The sequence below is a fragment of the Mytilus californianus genome, unplaced genomic scaffold (assembly GCF_021869535.1).
Source record: "Mytilus californianus isolate M0D057914Y unplaced genomic scaffold, xbMytCali1.0.p SCAF_14, whole genome shotgun sequence".
NCBI lineage: Eukaryota > Metazoa > Mollusca > Bivalvia > Mytilida > Mytilidae > Mytilus > Mytilus californianus.
The window spans coordinates 32,901,523-32,914,734 of record NW_026262626.1 but is presented as its reverse complement, the minus strand read 5'-3'; the positions used below and the strand labels follow the sequence as shown (position 1 = coordinate 32,914,734).

General features: G+C 32.3%; 1 protein-coding gene and 2 long non-coding RNA genes across 5 annotated transcripts in view; 1 reads left to right on the top strand and 2 right to left on the bottom strand.

Annotated features, from left to right (window-relative positions):
• Positions 1–13,212, top strand: part of LOC127724673 (phosphatidylinositol-binding clathrin assembly protein LAP-like) — a 488,025-nt gene that overhangs the window by 275,714 nt on the left and 199,099 nt on the right. The window contains exons 12-13 of the mRNA XM_052231711.1: positions 4,189–4,471; positions 12,817–12,885. Coding sequence (XP_052087671.1) covers positions 4,189–4,471; positions 12,817–12,885 — 352 coding nt within the window. The remainder of the gene's footprint in view (positions 1–4,188; positions 4,472–12,816; positions 12,886–13,212) is intronic.
• The window catches only part of LOC127724764 (uncharacterized), a 567,962-nt gene that overhangs the window by 450,911 nt on the left and 103,839 nt on the right, over positions 1–13,212 (bottom strand). The gene's annotated exons all lie outside the window — the stretch shown is intronic.
• LOC127724775 (uncharacterized) overlaps positions 1–13,212 on the bottom strand; it is a 31,346-nt gene that overhangs the window by 14,691 nt on the left and 3,443 nt on the right. The gene's annotated exons all lie outside the window — the stretch shown is intronic.

Here is a 13,212-nt window from a genome sequence, read left to right as displayed (position 1 = left end):
AACAAACCAGTGATTTTTTCACAAGATGAGCGTTACAGGCACAGCTGTGCCTCTTGTTAATGCTCTTAACTTCATATTTGATTTGGCTTTTCAGCTGTTCTGATTCAAGCACCAGTGGTCTTATGTAGACAAAGCATGCGTATGGTGTACCAAATAATAAGCCTGATATCTTTGATGAGTTCTGACAACCACTGCATTGATGCAACTGCTGGTGGACGATTATCTCCCGAGGGTATCACCAACCAGTAGTCAGCACTTTTGTGTTGACTTGTTATACTATTGATATGTTCATTTTCTGTGGATTTAATGTTTATGAAATGTTGAATTATTTGAAATACTTCTGGTTTTTCTAACCCTAAGCATAGATTGCCTTAGCCACATTTGGCACAACTTTTTTGAAATTCTTTTTTATGCCCCCGCCGTGTTTATTCTCTAATTTTAGTTTGCCTCAACCAAATGTTATGAAACTTATACACAATGCTTATTACCACAAAACACAGATCAAGTTTGAATTTTGGTGGCGTCACTTTTATTGTTCTAGAGTTATGCCCCTTTACAAATGGAAAAATTGCTGAATTTTTCGTTTCCGTTCTCTAACTTAAGTTTGCTTCAACCAATTTTTAAGAAACTTATATACAATACTTATTACCACAAAACTCAGATCAAGTACAAATTTGAATAGCGTCAATTTTACTATTCTTGAGTTATGTCCCTTTATAACTTTATATGATATGCAAGCGGGGGCATCATCAGTGTCCCATGGACACATTCCCCATTTATTTTTTATTTGTATTGGACTTCCAGCTGATTCGATTTGAGCTCCTCTGATGACTAGGCAGAACATTGATCTAGTGTACTAAATTATCTTTTTTTAATTCTTTTTGATAAGAAAGTAACTAAGAAATATTTCACAAACCATTTTAAAATATCAGCAAATTAACAAATATTTCAAATGCAGAGAGATCAAATTAGCTTGCAAAGGAAGGAACTGGATTTAAAAAAACCTACAATATTCAATCTGTCACAAAATATCACAACAATACAAAATATCTACGAACCAATATAATAAAACATCAGCATATAATTCTAGAACAGTTCCAATACTGTCTGATATCATAACAAGAAACTATCATACTTAGAAATAAACAGATAACTGTGCCAGCAGGTAACTTTAAGCATTTTCCGGTATAAATGGGAAGGGGAATGTGAACTTGCTGACTTAAAGTTCTTTATTTGACCAAATTCAGATAGTTTATTTAATTGCAATTTATTAGTGAGAATATTTTCCTGTTTTCCATAAATTTTGGGATGAATTATAAGACAACTGTGAGGTATTTTGATATCAAGCTGTAATAAAGTACAATGATGACTTTCTAATTCACCTGGCCTAAAGCTATGATCCCACGTCAAACCCGATATATTCTTAATTGTCATGATAAGGCCTTTCTGGTGCACCCATATAAATTGTGAAGTATCTTGTTAAGATCCCATTCCCTTAACTTGTATATATGCTTATTTGCCATGACAAGAACTTATCATTGTACCATTGGTTTGTCCTTTTGGGTTCATTCAATTTTAGGAGTATAAGTTAAAGGGAACAGGATCAACAGCAACTCCTAGTAATGCTACACAGTCACCACCATCAACAAATCCATTTGTTAACAATACAAATGCACCAGACACAAATAGTTTGCTTGGCTCACCAATATCTTCACAATCTGGAAATGCAAGTGATGATTTACTGAGTTTAACAGGGAATCCATTTGTTCAGAATGTTCAGCAAGTGATGCCCCAACATCCTCAAATCAGGAATTATTTAATATCTTAAAACTGTTCATATCCCCTGACTTTGGCCTTTCTGTTACAGGAATGAGTCTGGGAGATGAAGGGAAGACATGTCTATTATTTCACAGAAACATTTCTTACTAGCAAAAATATGTATCAAGTGGTTGCTCATTGGGTTTTGATATGAAGTTTGACTAAGCAGTGATTCATAACAGAATGCATATATATATTAAGGTAGCTGGGGTGTCTTCCTCCATCTTTGATTTTAAATTAGCAGATAACAATTGGTCTAGATCTTTAATGAAATGTGCAAATTTTGAGAGTAATATGTAATTCATGTGTAAGACTTTTCATGTTAATATAGAAAATTATGTGTTGTATCATATTTACGGCTGTGTAGTACAAAAAACAGATTTTTATGCCCCCGCCGTACCGGAGGGGGCATTAAGTTTTACCCTTGTCCGTCTGTACGTACGTACGTACGTACGTACGTCCCGAAATTGGTTTCCGTTCTCTAACTTGAGTTTGCCTCAACCAAATGTAATGAAACTTATACACAATGCTTATTACCACAAAACACAGATCAAGTTTGAATTTTGGTGGCGTCACTTTAACCGATCTAGAGTTATGCCCCTTTATAAAAGGAAATATTGCATAATTTTTAGTTTCCGTTCTCTAACTTAAGTTTGCCTCAACCAAATGTTATGAAACTTATACACAATGCTTATTACCACAAAACACAGATCAAGTTTGAATTTTGGTGGTGTCACTTTAACCGATCTAGAGTTATGCCCCTTTATAAAAGGAAAAATTGCAAAATTTTTATTTTCTTCTAAATATCAAGTTTATATAATATATTTTTAAAATTGGAGTTATCTTCCTTTGACCATGATTATAGTTGAATCAACTACAATCAATGCTTTATACAATGCAATGTTTAATTTTGACTACCACTGATAAAACACAGATCAAGTTGAATTTGGGTAGTGTCACTTTAACCATTATTGAGTTATGCCCCTTTATAAATAGAAAGATTGCAAAATTTTTTAGTTTCCATTCTGTAACTGAAGTTTTCCCCAGCCAAAGATTGTGAAACCTATACACAATATTCATTCCAACAAAACTCAGTAAAGATCAAGTACATTTTTTTTGTTTCAGTTCTCTAACTTGAGTTTGCCTCAACCAAATGTTATGAAACTTATACACAATGCTAATTACTACATAATACAGATTAAGTACGAAATTAGGTGGCAACACTTTTACCATTCTAGAGTTATGTCCCATTATAAACATAAAAATTGCTGAATTTTTTAGTTTGTCTCATCCAAATGTTGTAAAACTTATACATAACCGTTCTAGAGTTATGCATCATTACAAATAGAAAAATTGCTGAATTTTTAGTTTCTGTTCTCTACTTAAGTTAGCCTCAACCAAATGTTATGAGACTTACACACAATGCTTATTACCACAAAACACAGATCAAGTTCAAATTTGGGTAGTGTCACTTTTACCTTTCTTCAGTTATGTCCCTTTATAACTATATGATATGCAAGCGGGGGCATCATCTGTGTCCACATGTGGACACTATCCACATTTATTTTTGTTTGATTCATTTTTTTTTAACTTTGCCACATAAGGGGAAATAACTCAGATAAAGTAATTTTTATGATAGAATGTGTTGTGAATTTACCTATTTAAATATGTAGCAAGAAAACGAGTCCGGTGACCCCATTTTTTCTCTTTCTCATCTGAAAGCATATGAGAGTTATCTTCTCATATTTTATCTTAAAATTCTATGGTGTAGTTTTCTTTTTATCACACAAAATTGGGTTTTCCATGCATAATCTATACAAAATTTAACAATTTTGCACAACCTGTAGTGTGAAAAAAAGCCTGGTGACCCATACTTTTTATTATATTTTGGAAAAAACAGGATATAAACTACATTTTGACAAATAATTAAGAAATTCTATGGATTTTAATTTAGACCCCCAATCTATCTTAATTTGGCTAAATTTAGTCCCCATTGGAATATGACAGTAAATTTAGCCTCCAAAAAGAACATCAATGTTATCAAGAGGAAAACTAATGGCATTATTTTTTTTTCTTTGCATTTGCAATAATCATGTTTTTTTGTAAGTTGTATGACTGAACATGAAATTGTAATGATTTAAACAGATTTGATAATAGCCAATTTATCAAGATTTATGCATTTTTTTTGTACTGATTTGTACCATTTGTTGAAAAAGTCCGAATTTGAAATTAAGGTAAAAAAGGATTTTTGTGTTAAGAATTTGTATTAGTTAAAACTAAGCTTAATCTTTATCAAGTTGATCACGCTGAATAATGGATTTGGTAATTACCAGGTTCAGCCTCCTAACAGTTTTGTTCATTCAATTTTAGGAGTATAAGTTAAAGGAAACAGGATCAACAGCAACTCCTAGTAATGCTACACAGTCACCACCATCAACAAATCCATTTGCTAACAATACAAATGCACCAGACACAAATAATTTGCTTGGCTCACCAATATCTTCACAATCTGGAAATGCAAGTGATGATTTACTGAGTTTAACAGGGAATCCATTTGTTCAGAATGTTCAGCAAGTGATGGCCATGAATAACGCTGTCAATAATTTGCAGACTACTTACTCTCCTGGTGGCTGGAGCACACCGCCTAGTCAAGGTAAGCTGTTATAAATGAGTTAGTGGGGCTGAATGAAAAGCCAATAACTGTGTTCAATGAAAAAGTTCTAAAAATACATAACATAAAAAAACCCAAATAGACAAAATTAGATAAAAGATCTACAATTAGGTCAAATTCTGCCAAAAAAAAGTTTGTAAATAAGATAGAGAGAAACTTAAAACAGTAGTCTACAATGTTGAAGATGCACATAGACCTAGGTGAATGACACAGGCTCTTTAGAGCCTCTAATTCAAGTACTATAAGCAATAGGACAACTAATTTAGTGTATGGAATGAATGTAAGCTGTTCTTGTCAGTCTAGCCAGTATCATCTGACCTTGACCTCATTTTCATGTTTCATTGGTTAATGTTATGTTTTTTGTCGGTTTTCCAAATACTTATAACAAAAGGTCAGCTATGTTTGGTGTATGGAACAGTTGTAAGGTGTACATGTCTGTCTGGCAGGTATTGTCTGACCTTGACATTATTTTCATGATTCATTGGTCAATGATAAGTTTTCATAATTTTGTCAGTTTATCAGATACTATAAGCAAAAGGTCAACTATATTTGGTGTGTGGAATGATTGTAAGGTGTACATGTCTGTCTGGCCTGGTTCATCTTACCATTACCTCATTATCATAGAACATTGATAATGTTAATATTATGTGATACTTGTAGTAAAACCTTAATGTTTCAGACTTTCAACGGGTGCCACATGTGGAGGAGGATCTGCTTACCCTTCCGGAGCACCTGAGATCACCCCCAGTTTTTGGTGGGGTTTGTGTTGCTCAGTCTTTGGTTTTCTATGTTGTTTTGTGTACTGTTGTTTATAGATATAAGAAGATGTGGTATGAGTGCCAATGAGACAACTCTCCATCCAAGTCAAAATTTATAAAAGAAAACCTTTATAGGTCAAAGTACGGTCTTCAACACGGAGCCTTGGCGCACACCGAATAGCAAGCTATAATATATAATAATTGTCTGTTTGTCTATTTCCTTTTTATACAATCGCAAAAATTCTTGTGGTCGTATATTGGTATGACGTTGGCGTCGTCGTCGTTGATGTCTGAAGACACATTGGTTTTCGCACTATAACTTTAGTTTAAGTGAATGGATCTCTATGAAATTTTACAATAAGGTTAAATGCCACAAAAAGAAGGTTGGGATTGATTTTGGGGGTTATGGTACCAACAGTTAAGGAATTAGAGGCCATAAATAAGCATTTTCTAGTTTCCAGACAATAACTTGTGGAACGGAGTATGGATCTCTCTGAAATTATACCACAAGTTTCCATACCATAAAGGGATGGTTAGGATTTGCTTTGGGGGGTTATGGCTCAAACAGTTTAGGAATTAGGGGCAAAAAAAGGGGGAAAAACAAGGTTGTCCTGGTTAATGGACAAATACTTAAGTACAAAACATAATTTAAAGCAGTGTAGGGAGATAAATCAAATACTTCATTTGAATTACCTCCCTTACACTGCTTTTAAATTATGTATAAAGTAATGGTTTATGACCAATTAAGACAATTTAAAACAGTGTAAGGGAGGTAATCCAAATACAACATTTTGATTACTTTCCTTACACTGCTTGTAAATTATGTTTAAAGAAATGCATATTTATAAAGGAAGACCAGTAAAAAAATCTTCAAATGTTGCATCTTTTTTTTTTTACAAAAAAAATCCATATGCAAGATTTGACACCATATTTTAAATTCTATTATAAAATAGATTAAGTTAGGACTATGGTAAATTTAAATGGGTAATTATGGTTGCAAACTCCATTGGAAATTTAACTTGAATTGAGATTATGACCATATCTTGAGGGAAAGAATTTTTTTGGGGAAAAAGGGGGGGGGGGGGGTAAAAAGAAATTGTGTGGGGTCAATTTTTTCTCATTTCAGATTTCAGAAATTAAAAAGAATTATTCTTCAAATATTTTTTTTTTTTTCAAATTTCAAATATTGAAAAATTTCAAGATGTAATCTTTAATTGCACAGTATGGCACATTAGATTTGTAAAATCTTTGACCACATTTATTTATTTGTTATGCCGAATCTGACCATGTATTTAGATTTTTAATTTTGGGTCCAGTTTTCAAATTGGTCTACATTAAGGTCCAAAGGGTCCAAAATTAAACTTAGTTTGATTTTAATAAAAATTGAATTCTTCTGCTTCTTTGATATGCTGAATCTAAACATGTGTTTAGATTTTTGATTATGGGCCCAGTTTTCAAGTTGGTCCAAGTTGGGGTCCAAAATTAAACTTTGTTTGATTTCAACAAAAATTGAATATATGGGGTTCTTTGATATGCTGAATCCAACCATGTATTTAGATTTTTGGGCCCCGTTATCAAATTGGTCCACATTGAGGTCAAAAGGGTCCAAAATTAAACTTTGTTTGATTTCATCAAAAATTGAATTCTTTGGATTCTTTGATATGCTGAATCTAACCATGTATTTAAATTTTGGATATTGGACCATAATAGGTAAATTAAAAAAAAATTAAGTTCTTTGACCACATTCATTCTGTGTCAGAAACCTATGCTGTGTCAAATATTTAATCACAATCCAAATTCAGAGCTGTATCAAACTTGAATGCTGTGTCCATACTTGCCCCAACTGTTCAGGGTTCGACCTATGCAGTCGTATCAAGCTGCGCCCAGTGGAGCATTTTATTATGCCTTGTAAAGGAAAGAAATTTATTTAGTTGTGGTATGGTGTTTTCTTTGTCATTTAGCTCCTGTGAAAAAGTTTGAAGTTGAAATATTACTTTCTGTCTGTGTAACTTGTTCAACTTTTATTGTTACTCTTCGTGTTTACTTTAAGGAAGATCACGTAATGACAAGGAATTATTTGAATCTGGAATAATTTTCAATTCTGGAAAATTGACTAGAAATGTATGATGAAAACTGACTAAATTAAGGAGGCTAAGGGGGTTAGTTAGTTCATACTGAAATATCAGTGAAAGTAATCTTAGCCTTAGCCATGCTCTAATGGTTAACCTTCCATAGTTTTCATCATACATTTCTTATCAATTTTCCATAATTCAAAATTACTTCAGATTCAAATAATTCCTTGTTTGATAGCCATTTTTTCAAACCATGCTCCCGAGTAAGATTTTTTTATTTCTCCAGGCAGTTTGTTAATTATAATTGGAACTTGTAAATCACTGTATGAATGTTGTGTCTGTCCAAATAATTCCAGTCCTGAAATTAACTTAACTCTCCATGTTATCATACAAATTTGTCAGGCTTGTGAGATTATTTTGTGGTGGTGTAACATCAATGCGCTGTGCTTGCATGTGAGCTTGAGTAATTTTGTGTGTCTGTCCAAATTTCTCTATAAGAACATTTACAGACTCTGAATAACTAGTACTAGTGTTAGTGAGAGAAAATCCAGCTATTGTCTGTGCAGCTTCATTTCCTAATTGGGGCTTCAAATAATTGAACTTTTGCACATCTGTGTGTTAAAATTCGAGCAGCATCACCTGACTCTGGTAATGATGTAGTGACAATTTATCTGTACAATTTCAGGCGAACTAGAATTTTCCTTTGCTTTATAAAATTTTTGTAAAAGACTGGTAATGGCACTACAATTAACCTTGTCGGATAATTAGAAATCCTCCCCACAATCCTGGAATTCCAGGAAAACTTTCATCAAACTTTTCTTGACTTCTTTGCAAGGGATTAATTTTATTGCGTGAACCCCCTGAGGGGTTCACGCTTATATATTGGAGAGTTTTGGAAGTGTCTATGGGCCACTCGATATCCTTGGAATCACGATTCTCTGAACATCTCGAAAATTTTCCATCATTTATATAGGTAGTTATTTATGTCTTTGATAGGGTCCCTCTATGGATAGGCTACAACATGACATTGTATATTTCAACAATCCGACAAACGGTTCATTTGTAGATTTGAAAGTAAAACAATAAAGACTAGGTTGCATTCTAAAAATCATTTATTTGTTAAAACCTATTTGCCTTTTGACAAAACATATAAGTTTTTAAAAATGTGAATGTTTATTAAATATCAAGTATAATGATAACGCAATTATATAATTCATGCTTTGAGACGGTCCCTCTACGAGTTGTGTGTGTTGTATTTAATAAACCTGGGAATAGTTTATTGATATACAATGACCCGGAATAAACTGATTATTTCTGAACATTTATCATTTGATATTTAGTATTTCAATCATAGCATGAGAAAATGTCGGAAAGAATGAAGAAAAGTAAGAAAACGATATTTCTGTTAAAAATATTTATCTAAGGTCGGAAACACAGTGGTCGGAAATCAGAAAGATAATCAAACAAAATAATTTTTCTGTAAAAAGATATCTAATTTCATTAATAGATACTACCAGACTAAGACAATATTCATTGTTAAGGTAAAACTGAGACTGAATTTATTCCTAATAATTATAGAATATAATTAAAATTGTAATGTATATGTGCATTATGTCTCACAGATTTGATCAGTCATTACATTTATGATAATTATATGTAACGTATGAGCACCAATGAGCAGGGATGCATACCCAAAGTTAGCTAAATAAATCCTTGCATCTCACAAAAAACGTAATTAATATTTTACAATAATCATAACAAAATTTAATTACTTTCATAATGTTAATTATTTTTTTTCCTTTTTTTTTTCTTTTATTAGTTCAACCTTATAGCATCTAAATACTTGTACTATGGTACAGTTTTGAAAATTGTATTCATTGTGTTGGTCAGCTATCCTACACGTCTTGATTCATTCACATTATACATCACCCTGTTCACACGCACACTATCGGTTTGCGTTCACAAAAATTCGGGATAAAATGTCAATGAATCCGGAGTCAGCACACTTGAGGGAGGTAAATTGACTTCCGAATTTATCTATTAGATTAATATATGTGATGACGCAAATGCGTATTCTTATCCAGAGTATCAGTGCGTATGCTTTCTTTTTACTTTATCTTGCGCAAAAATACCACGTTCATACATAAATATTGATATCACTAGCGAATGCGAATTTTTACTATTATCTAAATTCAGGACACGGCAATAAGAGCTTGCCATGTGACTTTCAAGCACGGTCATCATTGCTTACGGTATTCTGACCTCTAGCTGTTTCTCTAATGTTTTCTTTTTTGAGTCACTGTCCTTTTATAAACTTAGACATTTTTGAAATGCCAAGGATTTTCTACCCAAGGAATAGATTACTTAAAGGGATACTTTGCAAAAAAATGAAAAATTGATATTATGTTGATTATGTATAAAAAAGCACAAATTCATAAATATTAAAGTTTAATTCTGCTAGATAAGAGATCACCATCGATTTTAAATTTAGAGTATCACTTCTCGGCGTGCGGCCATTTGACATCATCCCCGAATAGAAACCACAATATATCTATAAACCACAAAGGTCCCAACAAAGCAGTAACCTAATGTAGCTGTAATTGAGTGTCGTTATCTTGTCAAGCCTACGGTTGTTTTACCCGACAAGGAAAGCATAAACAGAAAAAAAGATTATAATAGACATGGTTGTGCATGCAACCTTTCCTAACTAACTTGATACGGAAAATTTAATTATATATATTTTTTTTTGAATAACTAGTAGTATGGTCTGTCGTTTTGAAACTGTTTTTTTTTACCAAGTTTTTGAAACAAGAAATTTAAATGAAAATTAGTAAAAAAGTTCAAAGTGATAAATAAGTGTTCCGTGTAAAATTGTTTTCGAAAATCTAGTGCGTTCATAATTCTTTTATGTAATAATCTTATTTAAATAAATTCGGACCTTCCCTTATCTGATCACCAGCATGGCTAAAGGAATTGTTCCCAGAGGTATTGTAATTTGACACGTCCAGGTATTCAAGCGATTTCCTGTCGGGCTTTAAAACTCTTATTACACAATTACATAATGCAAGTTGGTGCATCACTTCACCTATGAGGGTATTGAGAAGTGTACACGGCCGATAACTTGTAACTTTCCATTTTGAAACTATCAGGTGAATATACATCTTTGTCTTGCGTGTCCGATAGTGATATACTAGTCTTTACTAAACCATAGATATGATAGCCATTATATATATGACTAAACTCTGATTGTCTCATACGCTGGTTTATAAATAACATTTATGGTGTAAAGAATATTTATGAAAATCTAAATAATTCCAAAAAAAGATTTGATAAAATAAAAATATATTTACATATTTTCCAAACGTAAATTGGGGAAAATGTAAGTAATAACTGGTTGTCAATCATTGGATTATACGCCTAGATAGAAGGTTACGGAACTATAGATAGTCGCAATTTAGAATATATACATGTATATTGAATACACGAGAGAAACATCCAAAACCAATCTGATTTAAATACAGGTCGATATCTAACTTGCTTTGGTTCATCGAAGTTATGCACATAGTAAAATCACAGATTTTTATTTCAATTAGATAATTTTGAACAGTTTAAGAAAGTCATCATCATCTCAATGGTTGTGTATTATGTATAATAATGTGAACATGGTTCTAATAGCGGTAGTACCTCATGTCAATTTTCCTGTTCCGACATGCATGTAATATATATGCCACTGGACGTACACTAATGATCCCCAAAAAGCTTATTTGAAGAAATAAAGAAACTTCACTCCGAATAGACTGATAGTAGTTGTATTAACGTCTGGTCAGCTAGAGGGTTGATTAATTTATTTAGTTAGCTTAAAAAGGGGTGATAAACCATTCCTAATATTGCACTTATGCATAAAATATTGAATGAGAGTAATATAAGAGAAAATATAAATACGAAAAGTCGCGTATCTGGTAGAAAAAGTCTCACCATGAACTATAATAGGATTTTACGTACGATTGCAATTCTTAATTGAGATAACGGACAGTCATTTAAATACATGCATGTACGCTGTGATCAAAAGGGGTGTCGCGGTTGCATAGTTTTCATCAAAAATCCTTTTCAAGTTTACTTTATACTTTCCTGTTATTTTATAAGTTAACAGAGACATGTATACATCTCTAGTTAACAACAATCAACTATATAAGTATCTGAATCTGATGTGACTTACCGTTCATCTCTTTCTTTTTTCTCGTTTAAAAAAAAATATTTTCGCAGGAATATATACATTGTAAGATATACTGTTCCCAGGTTGGGGAAGGGGGAGGTGGAGGGGGTTGGTCTATCAAGATAAGATATTCTTCAAAACCAAGTTTCCCATGTAAAATATTTGGATTGATTTAAGTAAAATCAGGAAATCCTTAAAATTTGTGATGTTTTATGAGACCAAAATAAGTCTCTATATAAGAGGTCCAAATGAAGCTGGTGTGTTACTCTCAAGAAAAATATACGAAACCTTCTTATAAGTTGCATGCCACAGGGTTTCACTTCACATGGAAAATGGATTTTAAATTTATCTGTACAACATCTACCATGAGTACAGACAACTTCAATAACGAGTTGAGAATATGAAGGCATCCATGCAGGAAACAAAATATAAAGATGTGATAGATAAAATAAATGCATCCAGATTATAAAGCAAACTGAGTGCTTAAATTTATATTGCGATTGGTTTGTGCAATTTGCATTATACATCCGGTTTGTAGAAACTGGGATTTGCAATAGGATTATAAAAAATGATGTACAATCCCAAGTAATAAACGAGATAGTCAAGCTTTAATATGTATATTCAAATAGTAGCTGTATATACACTTTTCTATTCACACCTATCCAACATTGCTTTCAACTAACTTGTGCAAGAATGTACACACTATTACATATTTTTAATAAAGGTAGATTAAATCCATCATTATCTCCTTCTATTCACAGTCAATTATTTCAATTCAAAAGCAAACAAAACTTCAGCAACAATCTTTTAGTGACCAGTCAGCAGTCTTAGGTTCACGTATTGCTTTTCTTTTTTAAAAGAAAGCAACTTGTTTTTGGTCTGCAGCTTCATAATGTTGAGTTGCAGCAGTTAAGCAATTTGTCAAAGTTCTCATGCATATGGTATAATGAAAGAAAATTATCAACTTATGCTTCAGTATACATGTTACCTTAATCAATTACATGCAGTGACGCAGGTCCAGGTTTTGGACTCGTTTATTTACCAATTTTATTGATTTTTGGATATTTTCTTTAAAACTTTAAATTATCTGATAGATAGAAATAGCAAAAAAGGTTAGATCTACAAGTCAGCAAACATGAAGATGAAAATAAATATCAAAGTAACATTTTTTTCCAGATGAGCGATACAGGCTCTTTATAGGGACCTCTCAATTGTTTTATTCAAATAGTAGTTTCTGTTTCTTTATATGAAAATAAAATTCATGTACATATTTTCTTCTTGGAGGTTTGACAGCAGAGGTTGACTTTACGAAAGTTTTTCAGAACAACTTGTCAACATCATCAGCATATATGGGTAGGCAATAAAAGCATGTTTAACAAAACTGGTTCAGGCTTTTTTATTACTAATATAGGCATCTTTATAAATTCTAAATGACAATAGAGTGTGATTTCCAAGAGAATGCTGAAGTTTTTACACAAACTTGTAATTGCTTGTATCACATAACATACTTGTATTGATATTTCAGTTTGTAAAGAGTGTCAGAAATTACCCCAAATATCCAGTTATTATATGACCGCTTTTTTTTAAAGGGGGGGGATGGTAAATAAATTTTTGTTTGGGGGTGTCAATTTTTTTCCCTCAAGATTTAAGAAATTGTCACAATTTATTTTGCTAATTCTT